Genomic DNA, 14,138 nt, shown 5'->3' with positions numbered 1-14,138 from the left:
ATAAACTGTTTTTCAGAAGACAGGACCCCACATCCACCTAGTCTATTTTAATTACCATCCTTGTTGGATAGGTGTGTAGGGAATGCATGAAATTATTAACTATAAACTCATCATCTTCAATAGACCTTTTTGTCCTGACATATCTGTCCTGGATTTTGTCTGGTTTAATCTCCTGATATATTCTGAAGATGAAGAACAGAATAGAACATAGTAAACAGAAATGTAGATAAATGTGTTTGATATCTCCTCTTGTTCCCTTGTTCCCTTGTTCTACCTCACCCTCTCGCTCTCTTTCTCTCTTTCTCTCTCTCTCTCTCTGTCTATATCTGTATGTCTCTCTCTCTCTTTCTATCTCTTCCTCTCTCTCAGGTGAATCGGTTCAATAAAAGCACAGACCGAGCCTTGTTTATTACGGAAAAACACATCTACAAACTGGACCCCAAAAAACAGTTCAAGGTGTTGAAAAGACTGCCTCTAGAGAGTGTGAGTACTGGCTCAGAAGAACTCTACACACACACACACACACACACACCTTAGTCATACAACCACACGTATACTTCATTTGATCACTCTTTTGTTGATGATAATTGTTCTGCACAGCAGGAAATGCAAACTTAGTATTCAAGGTTTAAAAATGCCAGACTTTATTTGCCCCAACAAATAATGTATCAACCCCTACAACAAATGCCAATGAATTATAATCCACATAATAATTCACATTTCCTGTTGCTGCAGGATTATTTTCCTGCTGTAGCAAACTGGCTCAAATTAATTTCCTACATCTGTAAACTTTCCCATTGTGTCAATAAACATACGCTCTCTAGTCCTTCCCTTGAGTTCCCACTTTACACCCTCTCATATTCATTGCCTTGGTATTACTTTATAACATGAGGGACGTCCCAAATGGCACCCTATTCCATACACGGTGTGCCATTTAGGATGCAGAGATGAACAATGGCTTTGCCCTCTGTCTGTATATGTGAGTTAAAGTGACCCAGGTCAGATGAGAGAGGGAGGGAGGGAGGGAGCGAAGTAGGAAGGGAGAGAGGGAAGGAGGGAGAGGGGGACAGATGGGAGAAAGGCTGAGGAGTGGTACAGTGCTGCACAAAGGAGGGACGTGTGTGTTGTGTGTGTGTTTTCTGTGTGTATGTGTGAGTGTGTGTCTTCGGTCACAAAATGCGGCACTGCAGTGTGGGGCGGGCCCGTCTCATTTCAGGAGCTGATCTGAGAAATTGGATCAGGGATCTCTCTGGGGCGCGTGCTCACAAGGACAAGGAGGAGCCTGGAATAGAGAGGGAGGGAGAAGGGGAGAGAGAGGGAGAGAGAAAGAGAGAGCGAGAGAGAGAGAGAGAGACTGAGACTGAGACCAAGGGAGAGAAAAAAGTGACCGTGAAAGACAAAGAGAAAGAGAAAGGGAGAGGGAGAGAATGAGAAATGGGGTGACGGGAGAGAGAAACAAATAAAGAGAGAGAGAGCTCCATGTGGGACATGACGTGTGTGACTGGGACAGTCTCTGCCTCAGTGACAGTCAGTTAGGTACTGTACAATAGAGCACCACACTACTCACACTACGCACAATGTGTCTGTACGTGTACACAGTGTGTTTTGGCCTGGAGGCTGTGCGTGTTAAAGAACAGACTGTAGGTTTAGGTAACAGATCAGGCAGTTAAATACACAGTGTTACTTAATGAGGTACAACACAGCTGGACACCAGTTAGGATAGAACACAACCATGCCATGGGGGAGAAACAGTAGCGCTGTAAAGTTATCCAAAGCAATATCACTACCCCTTTAACCTATAGGATGGCTATAGAGGATGGCTTAGTACTATAAATCACTTTCAACTAAGTTTTATTTAGAATGTATGAATGACAGGACACAAAGTTGTGTTTATGGTGCGAGTAGCTCACAACTAACTGTCTGACTCACGACATTACAGTGTAGTTCCCCATGGTAACGTACTAGAGCTTACGCATTGTAAAAGGGTTAGTGCTATCTGGTATCCTTGGGACATCCCTACCCTAACCCTAACCTTAACCATAACCCTTACCTAAGCCTAACCCTATCTTTAACCCTTACTTAACCATTTTAAATGTCAACTTCAATGGGGTGACATCAGAGTTGGGCCGTCCCAAGGATCCCGTTTAGATTTGTCCTTTGTAAGAGGAAGTGGAAGACACGATTCAACAGAGAATCTCTTTCTACTGCTCTGTGTGATGCAAGTATGTTGTGACAGGTAGTATGTCTGCCCCATTTAGCATGATGCCCAACAAAATAGTAATACCTCAACACTGTTCTCTACTATGACTATGTTTGCATCCAAAATGGCACCCTATTCCCTATAAAGTGCACTACACGTGCATGCACACACACACCCACACGCACGCACGCACACACACACACACACACACATGGATAGAGAAAACCTGTTTTGTTTTAGGAGGAACTATGAATGTGTGAGTGTGTGTGCATGTGAGTCTGTGTGTGAGCCTGCGTGCATGCGTATGTTTGTGTCTGGGTGTATCTAACCCCTCTGTGTCTGTCTATCCCCCAGATGACAGGCCTGAGCATCACTGCAGGCGTTGACCAGATGGTGGCGCTACACACCTCCTCCCAGGATGATGTCCTTCTCTACATCCAGAGAGGAGAGCTGTGCCCCAACCAGGACCGCATCGGGGAGCTGCTGGGAACGCTCATTGACCACTTCACACGGTCAGTGGCAACTGTCAGGGGGTGTTGGGTTGAGACTGGGATTGGGTTTAGACTACAGAGGAGAGCCGAGTTGAAACAAGCCAAACCAAATTTTACTGAGCTGGCCTGGTTAAGTATTAACTGTAGTCAGTGACGACCTGTTAGCGTGGTCAAACCAGCCTGAACAATGGTGAGTGCAGCATTCAGGCTGGTTTAACTATGCTACACAGGTATTGCGTTGGGTAAAGACTGGGATTGGAATTAGACTACTTTTCAAGGGCTTTTCACACTACTGAGCCGAGCCGAGCTGTACAGGTCACTTCTCCCAGATTTTTCCAAGGATTCGAACTGGCAAGGTTACTGGCTCGCCTCTCTAACCGCTAGGCTACCTGCAACCCTTATGGTATTTATCTCTGTTATAGTTACAGTACCAGTCAAAAGTTTGGACACACCGGCTCATTCCAGGGTTTTTCTGTATTTTTACTATTTTCTACATTGTAGAATAATAGTGAAGACATCAAACTATGAAATAACACATATGGAATCATGTAGTAATAAAAAAATTGTGAAGCAAATCAAAATAGATTTTAGATTCTTTAAAGTAGCCACCCTTTACCTTGACGACAACTTTGCACACTCTTGATATTCTCTCAACCGGCTTCACCTGAAATGGTTTTCCAACAGTCTTGAAGGAGTTCCCACATATGCTGAGCACTTGTTGGCTGCTTTTCCTTCACTCTGCGGTCCAACTCATCCCAAACCATCTCAATTGGGTTGAGGTCAGGTGATTGTGGAGGCCATGTCATCTGATGCTGTACTCCATCACTCTCCTTCTTGGTCAAATAGCCCTTACACAGCCTGGAGATGTGTTGGGTCATTGTCCTGTTGAAAAACAAATTATAGTCCCACTAAGCGTATACCAGATGGGATGACGTATCACTGCAGAATGCTGTGGTAGCCATGCTGATTAAGTGTGCCTTCAATTCTAAATAAATCGCCAACAGTGTCACCAACAAAGCACCCCCACACTATCACACCTCCTCCTCTATTCTTCACGGTGGGAACCATACATGCAGAGATCATCCATTCACCTACTCTGCGTCTCACAAAGACACAGCGGTTGGAACCAAACATTTCTAATTTGGACTCTTCAGACCAAAGGACAGATTTCCACCGGTCTAATGTCCATTGCTCGTGTTTCTTGGCCCAAGCAATTCTCTTCTTCCTATTGGTGTACTTTAGTATTTGCAGCAATTCGACCATGAAGGCCTGATTCACGCAGTCTCCTCTGAACAGTTGATGTTGAGATGTGTCTGTTACTTGAACTCTGTGAAGCATTTATTTTGGCTGCAATTTCTGAAGCTGGTAACTCTAATTAACTTATCCTCTGCAGAAGAGGTAACTCTGGGTCTTCTCTTCCTGTGGTGGTCCTGATGAGAGCCAGTTTCATCATAGCACTTGATGGTTTTTGTGAATGCGCAATTTTTCTGGATTGACTGACCATATCTTAAAGTAATGATGGAGTGTAATTCCTCTTTCTTATTTGAGCTGTTTTTGCCATAACATGGTATTGGTATTTTACTAAATAGGGCTGTCTTCTGTATACCACCCCTACCTTGTTACAACACAACTGATTGGCTCAAATACATCAAGAAGGAAAGAAATTCCATGAACTTTTAACGGGCCTCTCGAGTGGCGCAGTGGTCTAAGGCACTGTATCGCAGTGCTACCTGTGCCACTAGAGATCCTGGTTTGGGTCCAGGCTCTGTTGCAGCCAGCCGGGGGAGGGTTTGGCCGGCAGGGATGTTCTTGTCCTATCGTGCTCTAGCAACTCCTGTGGCGGGCCAGGCGCAATGCACGATGACACGGTCGCCAGGTGCACGCTGTTTCCTCCGACACATTGGTGCGACTGGCTTCCGGGTTCAGCGGGCATTGTGTCAAGAAGCATTGCGGCTTAGCTAGGTTTTGTTTCGGAGGACGCATGGGTCTCAACTTTCGCCTCTCCCGAGTTCACACGGGAGTTGCAGCGATGAGACAAGACTGTAACTACCAATTGGATACCATGAAACAAGGGGTACATTTTTATTTTTTATTTTATCATTTAAAAAAAGACTTTGCACTACAGCAATATTCAACAAGTAATCTTACAATTCCACAACAACTACCTAATACACACAAATCTAAGTTAAGGGATGGAATTAGAATATGTACATATAAATATATGGATGGGCCATGACCGACCGGCATAGACGAGATCTAATAGATGGTATAAAATACAGTATATACATCTGGGATGAGTAGTGCAAGATATGTAAACATCATTATTAAAGTGGCATTAATAAAGTGACGAGTGATCCTTTTGGCCAATGACTTCAAGTCTGTATGTAGGCAGCAGCCTCTCTGTGTTAGTGATGGCTGTTTAACAGTCTGATGGCCATGAGATAAAAGCTATTTTTCAGTCTTTTTGTCCCAGCTTTGCTGCACCTGTACTGACCTTGCCTTCTGGATGGTAGCGGGGTGGACAGGCAGCGGTGCGGGTGGTTGTTGTCCTTGGTGATCTTTTTGGCCTTCCTGTGGCATCGGGTGGTGTAGGTGTCCTGGAGGGCAGGTAGTTTTCCCCCAGTGATGCGTTGAGCAGACTGCGCCACCCTCTGGAGAGCCCTGCGGTTGTGGGCGATGCAGTTGCCGTACCAGGCGGTGATACAGCCCGACAGACAGGATGCTCTCAATTGTGCATCTGTAAAAATATGTCAGGGTTTTAGAGGGGAATAGAGGGGTGCTTCCTCTGCTGTTTCCTGAAGTCCACGATCATCTTCTTTGTTTTGTTGACTTAGAGTGAGAGGTTGTTTTCCTGACAGCACACTCCAAGTTCCATCACCTTCTCCCTATAGGCTGTCTCGTCGTTGTTGGTGATCAAGCCTACTACTGTTGTGCCGTCTGCAAACTTGATGATCAAGTTGGAGGCGTGCATGGCCATGCTGTTATGGTTGAACAGGGAGCACAGGAGGGGGCTGAGCACGAACCCTTCTGTGGCCCCAGTGTTGAGGATCAGCGAAGTGGAGATGTTGTTTCCAACCTTCACCACCTGGGGGCTGCCCGTCATGAAGTCTAGGACCCAATCGCACAGGGTGGGGTTGAGACCCAGGGCCTCAAGCTTAATGATGAGCTTGGAGGGTACTATGGTGTTGAATGGTGAGCTGCAGTCAATTAACAGCATTCTTACATAGGTTTTCCTCTTGTCCAGATGGGATAGGGCAGTGTGCAGTGTGATGGCGATTGCATTGTCTGTGGACCTATTGAGGCAGTATGCAAATTGCAGTGGGTCTACGATGACAGGTAAGGTGGAGGTGATATAATCCTTGACTAGTCTCTTAATGCACTTCATGATGACAGAAGTGAGTGTTACTTGGTGATAGTCCTTAAGTTCTGTTACTTTTGCTTTCTTGGGTACAGGCACAATGGTGGACATCTTGAAGCATGTGGGAACAGCAGACTGGGATAGGGAGAGATTGAATATGTCCGTAAACACACCAGCCAGCTGGTCTGCGCATGCTCTGAGGACGCGGCTAGAGATGCCGTCTGGGCCAGCAGCCTTGCGAGGGTTAACACGTTTAAATGTCTTACTCATGTTGGCCACAGAGAAGGAGAGAGGAGGGCCGCAGTTAGTGGCACTGTATTATCCTCTAAGCGAACAAAGAAGGTGTTTAGTTTTTCTGGAAGCAACACGTCAGTGTCAGTGTCAGTGACGTGGCTGGTTTTATTTTTGTAGTCTGTGATTGCCTGTAGACCCTGCCACATACGTCTTGTGTCTGAGCCGTTGAATTGCGGAGGGAATAACTACAGTGTCTGTATTCGTCCATATTCGTAGTTATCTTTCGGTGGTTTGCGCTTTCAGTTTTGCGCGAATGCCGCCATCTATCCACTGTTTCTGGTTAGGGTAGGTTTTAATAGTCACAGTGGGAACAACATCTCCTATGCACTTCCTTATAAACTCACTCACTGAATCAATCAGTGTATAAATGTATTTTATTCTCTGAGGCTACCCGGAACATGTCCCAGTACACGTGATCAAAACAATCTTGAAGCGTGGATTCCGATTAATCAGACCAGCATTGAATGATCCTAGTCACGGGTACATCCTGTTTGAGTTTCTGCCTACAGGAGGGGAGAAGCAAAATGGAGTCGTGGTTGGATTTGCGGAATGGAGGGCAGGGGAGGGCTTTGTATCCTTCGCGGAAGTCAGAGTAGCAGTGGTCGAGGATATTGTGCATGCGCTGAGCGCAATCAATATGCTGGTAGAATTTAGGTTGACTTGTTCTCAAATTTGCTTTGTTAAAATCCCCAGCTACAATAAATGCAGCCTCAGGATGTATGGTCTCCAATTTGCATATTGTCACATTCTGACCTTAGTTTTTTTTATGTCTTTATGTTAGGTTGGTCAGGGCGTGAGTTGGGGTGGGTTGTCTATGTTCTTTTTTCTGTTATATTTTCTATGTGTTTGGCCTAGTATGGTTCTCAATCAGAGGCAGGTGTCGTTCGTTGTCTCTGATTGAGAATCATACTTAGGTAGTCTTTCCCACCTGTGTTTTGTGGGTGATTATTTTCTGTTTAGTGTTTTCTTGTTGTTTTTGGATTTAAGTCTTCTGTTCTATTAAATATCATGAACACTTACCACGCTGCGTATTGGTCCGATCTTTCATACTCCTCGTCAGAGGAGGACGAATCCCGTTACACAGTCCAGTGAAGTTCCTTGATGGCCATCTTGGTGTCTGCTTGAGGGATAATGTACACAGCTGTGACTGTAACTGACGAGAATTCTCTTGGTAGGTAAAATGGCCGGCACTTGATTGTAAGGAATTCTAGATCGGGTGAGAAGAAGGACTTGAGTTAATGTATGTTGTTATGATTACACCATGAGTCATTAATCATAAAGCATACACCCCTGCCTTTTCTTTTCCCAGAGAGATGTTTATCTCTGTCCGTGTGATGCCGGTGGCTGAACCGTTTCTGACAACATATCGCGCGAGAGCCATGTTTCTGTGAAACAGAGAATGTTACAATCTCTGATGTCTCTCTGGAAGACAACCCTTGCTCGAATTTTGTCTACCTTGTTGTCAAGAAACTGGACATTGGCTAGTATACTCGGCAGTGGTGTGCGATGGGCACATCAACGGAGCCTGGCCAGGTGGCCTCTTCGTCTGCCCCCTCTGCGTTGTTTTGGGTCGACTACTGGAATTAGATCCATTGTCCTGGGTGGTGGTCCGAACAGAGGATCCGCTTCGGGAAAGTCGTATTACTGGTCGTAATGTTGGTAAGTTATATCCAATAGTTCTTTCCGGCTGTATATAATTAGACTTAATATTTCCTGGGGTAACAATGTAAGAAATAATACATAAAAAACAAAGTACTGCATAGTTTCCTAAGAACTCGAAGCAAGGCGACCATCTCTGTCAGCGCCATGCTCAAAGGTCTGACCAGAAGGCCGCTCCGTCTACCTCTCCTGCGGCGACATTCTTTTTGGTCAGCCTCTGGAAACAGTTTGAATGCCTTGGGTGGTTCGAACAAAGGATCCGCTTAGGGAAAGTCGTATTCCTGGTCGTGGTGCTGGTAAGTTGACATCGCTCTTATATCCAATAGTTCTTCCCGGCTGTATGTAATAACACGTAAGATTTTCTGGGCTAACAATTTAAGAAATAATACATAAAGCTGTCATCAAGGCAAAGGTTGGCTACTTTGAAGAATCTCAAATATTTGTTTAACACTTTTTTGCTTACTACATGATTCCATATCTGTCATGTCATTGTTTTGATGCCTTCAATATTATTCTACAATGTAGAAAAAAATGTAAACAATAAAAAAGTTGCTTGAATGAGTAATTTGACTGGTACTCTATATGATTCAGATTCATGACATTCATCACTGCCATATTTACATGTGATTCATTCATCGTCAGACTGATTTGAAATTCCCAGGCAGCCAACCAGGCAGTGTTCACACGTAATAAGATGTCTTACCAAGCTAAATTATCTTTCTGGACTGGCAGACCATTTTGCTTATTTTAACCTAAAAAAGGCTTAATTCAAGGCCATATCTTGATGCATTTTCTGGGTAACTCAAAACAAGTAAATGCAATTTTTTGGGTAGGGAAATCAACTCAAACCAAGTTAGTTTTACTTTATTATCTCAATAAAATAAAACAAATCTTAATTTTTTTGCAGTGCAGGCCAGAGTCAGCCTGTCTGTTATGTGTCTCACCACTAAGCCTCCTGCAGGCTGTAGCTAACAGCACCCATCCTAAATTGATTGGTTTCCTAAATCTTAATCCCCAAATCCAGTCATACTGACTTACTTAAAAACACCAAAGACCATACTCCCACTTATTTTAATTGTACTACAAACTTTTCAGTTCAAACCTCTGAATCGACATTCACACTGTCCAAATATAATGAGGAATATCACATTCCTCATGTGCTGTAGGACATGCTTTCTCCCTCATGTCAATCGTATGTCTATTACGTCACATATACTGTAGATATGGCACAGGTCTGTGGGGGATACAGGATATTACATCACATATAGTGTAGATGTGGCACAGGTCTGTGCGGGATGGAGGATATTACATCATATATAGTCTAGATGTGGCACAGGTCTGTGTGGAATACAGGACCAGTCTTGTCTGTGCAGCAGACTGCCATCTCATTAATGTAGTGGTGGTATGTCTTGTGTCCAGGCATTTTCTCACAGGACAGATAGATAGACTAGACCCCCTAGGGAGAGGCTTATAGGACCACAGGCAGCCGTGTGGCAACCGTACCAGGCTGTGTTTTGGGGTATTTTTTGGAGCGTGTGTGCGTGTCTGCATGTGGGACAGCGTGTGTGTTTTAATGACAGAGCATTATCCTAGACTCCTGGACTTTAGGTTTGGGTCTGGTGTGTGTGTGTCTTTTGATCTGTGTTTGTGTTGAGGGAGTCAGTCAGTCAGTCTGTGTCAGAGGGGTTCCTACAGCAGCTGTGTGTCTTTGGCTGCTGTTCGGAGCGGCTGGCGTCAGATAGTTAGTGGCGGCCATTGAGAAAGGCTAATCACTGTGCCGGCCTGTCTGCCTGCGTGGCCCCCATGTGCCTTTGTGCCGCCATCTGGGGGTCGTGACCCCCACAGGCTCTCGTCAAAAGAGAGACTTGGAGACTTAGATTCGGGGGGTTGGGGGATAGTGGGATTGGGGGGTTGCCGACCACAGAAGTGTGTGTGAGGGGGTGAGTGTGTGTAAGCATGAACGAGGGGGAGGAGGAGAATGGCAGATGACAATACACACACCTTCTTATTCCTCTCTCTTTTTCATCACTCTTTTTTCCCAGGAAGTCAGTCCCAAGACCACAGTAGTCATGCCCCAGTCAGGCTTGTTTTCACATGTAGTCTGGTTTGGTCTGGGAGGGAGAGTGAGAGAGTGAGTCAATGGAGCGATTGTGGTACCAGTCTGTTTCCCTCTGCTCCGAGCCAAACACTGATGCCTATTACGTACTGATGAGTATTTGGAGCCTCATGGAGTAGGTGTGTGTGTGTATTGGGGGGTTAGACCCCTTTTGGGCCATCTGCTGAGACAGCTGGGTGTGTGTGACAGGGCAGGGGCTGAGGGCTGGAGATTTAGGGTTTGGTCAGCCCCTTATCTGAAAGATTGGGGAGGGGATATTCCTTTACATCCCCCTTTTCTCTTCCTACCCTGCACCCCTCTTCCCCCCTCCACTCTCCTCTTCTAACCACCCCCACTCTCTTCCTCCCCTTCTTCCCTTCTTCCCTCACCCCCTCTTCTCCCTCCCTCATTTTTACCTTATGTGACACTGGTCAAGGTCAGTGTGATGTCAGTAGCAGACATCACAGACCTAAATGGTCTCCGCTCTTTTCTAAACTTGACTCGCTTTTTAGGTTGTGAAAGGCGTCATCCTATTCTGAAATAGCCTGCTCTTCCTCCTCCTCTTCCTCTTGCTCTACCCTTCTCCCTCAGTGCCTGTCCTCGATACGCTCATTTCAGCATTAAAAGAGGCGAGCCACGGCCCTACCTCTCTCTCTCCCTTTCTCTCATTCTGTTCCTCTTCCCCTTTTTTTTATCTCTTCCCCTCTCTCTCTCTTTCACCCTCTCTTCTCCCCTCTCTCTCTCTCTCTCTCCCTCCCTCTCTACCTCCATCTCTTTCTCTTCCCCCCTCTTTCTCTCTACCTATCTCTCTCCCACTCTCTCTCTCTCCCTCTTCCTCTACCTCTCTCTGTCTCCCTTTCTCTTTCTCGCTCTTTCTCACCTTTCTCTCTCGCTCTCCCCCTCCCCCTCTCTTTCGCTCTCTCCCACTCTCTCACCTCTCTCGCTCTCTTACACTCCCACTCTTTCTCTCTCTGTCCCGGCCATGGCTGACTGTTTGTCCTATTTAGGAAAAGTTCTATTTTGGAGTAGTCATTTCTAAAATCTAAAAGGGAGTCAAGAACTATTTGCTTTGTGCCTATTCTGAATGGAGAAGACTCGAAGGCTTATATACAGTGCCTTGCGAAAGTATTCGGCCCCCTTGAACTTTGCGACCTTTTGCCATATTTCAGGCTTCAAACATAAAGATATAAAACTGTATTTTTTTGTGAAGAATCAACAACAAGTGGGACACAATCATGAAGTGGAACAACATTTATTGGATATTTCAAACTGTTTTAACAAATCAAAACTGAAAAATTGGGTGTTCAAAATTATTCAGCCCCTTTACTTTCAGTGCAGCAAACTCTTTCCAGAAGTTCAGTGAGGATCTCTGAATGATCCAATGTTGACCTAAATGACTAATGATGATAAATACAATCCACCTGTGTGTAATCAAGTCTCCGTATAAATGCACCTGCACTGTGATAGTCTCAGAGGTCCGTTAAAAGCGCAGAGAGCATCATGAAGAACAAGGAACACACCAGGCAGGTCCGAGATACTGTTGTGAAGAAGTTTAAAGCCGGATTTGGATACAAAAAGATTTCCCAAGCTTTAAACATCCCAAGGAGCACTGTGCAAGCGATAATATTGAAATGGAAGGAGTATCAGACCACTGCAAATCTACCAAGACCTGGCCGTCCCTCTAAACTTTCAGCTCATACAAGGAGAAGACTGATCAGAGATGCAGCCAAGAGGCCCATGATCACTCTGGATGAACTGCAGAGATCTACAGCTGAGGTGGGAGACTCTGTCCATAGGACAACAATCAGTCGTATATTGCACAAATCTGGCCTTTATGGAAGAGTGGCAAGAAGAAAGCCATTTCTTAAAGATATCCATAAAAAGTGTCGGTTAAAGTTTGCCACAAGCCACCTGGGAGACACACCAAACATGTGGAAGAAGGTGCTCTGGTCAGATGAAACCAAAATTGAACTTTTTGGCAACAATGCAATGGCGTAAAAGCAACACAGCTCATCACCTTGAACACACCATCCCCACTGTCAAACATGGTGGTGGCAGCATCATGGTTTGGGCCTGCTTTTCTTCAGCAGGGACAGGGAAGATGGTTAAAATTGATGGGAAGATGGATGGAGCCAAATACAGGACCATTCTGGAAGACCTGAGACTGGGACGGAGATTTGTCTTCCAACAAGACAATGATCCAAAACATAAAGCAAAATCTACAATGGAATGGTTCAAAAATAAACATATCCAGGTGTTAGAATGGCCAAGTCAAAGTCCAGACCTGAATCCAATCGAGAATCTGTGGAAAGAACTGAAAACTGCTGTTCACAAATGCTCTCCATCTAACCTCACTGAGCTCGAGCTGTTTTGCAAGGAGGAATGGGAAAAAATGTCAGTCTCTCGATGTGCAAAACTGATAGAGACATACCCCAAGCGACTTACAGCTGTAATCGCAGCAAAAGGTGGCGCTACAAAGTATTAACTTAAGGGGGCTGAATAATTTTGCACGCCCAATTTTTCAGTTTTGATTTGTTAAAAAAGTTTGAAATATCCAATAAATGTCGTTCCACTTCATGATTGTGTCCCACTTGTTGTTGATTCTTCACAAACAAATACAGTTTTATATCTTTATGTTTGGAGCCTGAAATGTGGCAAAAGGTCGCAAAGTTCAAGGGGGCCGAATACTTTCGCAAGGCACTGTACATTTGAGATTCCAAAGTTGTAGTCATTAGAGGGAGGTTGGTCAATGGAACTGATTGAAGTAGTTTGAAGAACTAAAAATAATAGTTTATACTGAGAAATGCAGGCATGCGTATGCAGAGAGAAGGGAAACAGAGAGAGAGAGAGAGAGCTCTGCCATCTTTTGCATGACAATGTTTTCACATGTTCACATCAAACCCATCAAATAGCTACATTTCACAAAGACAGTTTGACTGCACTGCAGCAGCAGCTACCAGAAAGCTACCATGGCCCTGTTCATTCCTGGTAAGCTTTCTGTTTGACAACAGAGGCCTCTGTCTCACGGTCTGCTTTACAAATGGCACCCTATTTCCTATATATTGCACTACTTTTGACCTGGACCCATAGGCACTTTGTAGGGAATAGGGTGCCATTTGGGACAGCGGCACAATCTACTATATTTACAGAGTCAGCTATTACCCCATGAAACTGAGAGCAGTGCAGCATCAAAATACCTCTTTGTGGATGCTTTGTTTGGGAATCATCAACTGAAATACCATGATGAAACACAATTGTGACAGATTGATAGTCAGTTAGTTTTCTAACTATTATTATAGATTAATTTGAATTATGGACTTAGTTATATCTTAAGATGGAGGGGGTTGTAAGATGGCGCCAGAGACGTTTACGTGCCCCCAGCCGATTGTGTTTTTTGTTTGTTTATTTACGTTGTTACTTATTTTGTACATAATGCTGCCGCTACTGTCTTTTATGACCAAAAATAACATCTAGACATCAGGACTGCGATTACTCACCATGGACTAGCAGAATCCTCTTTTTCCTTTCATGACTCTGACGAGCCCAATGCAAAGGATACACTGCTTCCACGGGAACAGGCCCTGATCCCCGTGATCTGTGTGAAGGGAAAGAGGGGCCGAAGATCAGGCTGCCTTCTGAGAATTCGGAGGCGGTCGAATAAACCCCCACTTCCCTCCATTCTGCTAGCTAACATACAATCTTTGGACAATAAAATCGCTGAGTTACGCGGAAGATTAAACTACCAACGGGGCATTAAAAACTGTAACATCTTATGCTTCACGGAGTCATGGCTGAACGATGACAACATCAACACACAGCTGGCTGGTTATACACTGCACCGGCAGGATAGAACAGCGGCTTCTGGTAAGACAAGGGGTGGCAGTCTATGTATTTTTGTAAACAACAGCTGTTGCACGATATCTAAGGAAGTCTCGCGCTATTGCTCGCCTGAGGTAGAGTATCTCATGATAAGCTGTAGACCACACTACCTACAGAGAGAGTTTTCATCTGTATTCTTTGTAGCTATTTACATACCACCAC

The 14,138-nt window shown here is 44.8% G+C and overlaps 1 protein-coding gene across 1 annotated transcript in view; it reads left to right on the top strand.

The window, feature by feature from the left end:
• Positions 1-14,138, top strand: part of LOC139392248 (unconventional myosin-Ig-like) — a 72,636-nt gene that overhangs the window by 41,786 nt on the left and 16,712 nt on the right. Inside the window, exons 20-21 of the mRNA XM_071140096.1 lie at positions 370-483; positions 2,555-2,712. Of these exons, the coding sequence (XP_070996197.1) occupies positions 370-483; positions 2,555-2,712 (272 nt within the window). The remainder of the gene's footprint in view (positions 1-369; positions 484-2,554; positions 2,713-14,138) is intronic.

The sequence above is a fragment of the Oncorhynchus clarkii genome, chromosome 32 (assembly GCF_045791955.1).
Source record: "Oncorhynchus clarkii lewisi isolate Uvic-CL-2024 chromosome 32, UVic_Ocla_1.0, whole genome shotgun sequence".
NCBI lineage: Eukaryota > Metazoa > Chordata > Actinopteri > Salmoniformes > Salmonidae > Oncorhynchus > Oncorhynchus clarkii.
This window is presented reverse-complemented; position numbering and strand designations above follow the sequence as displayed.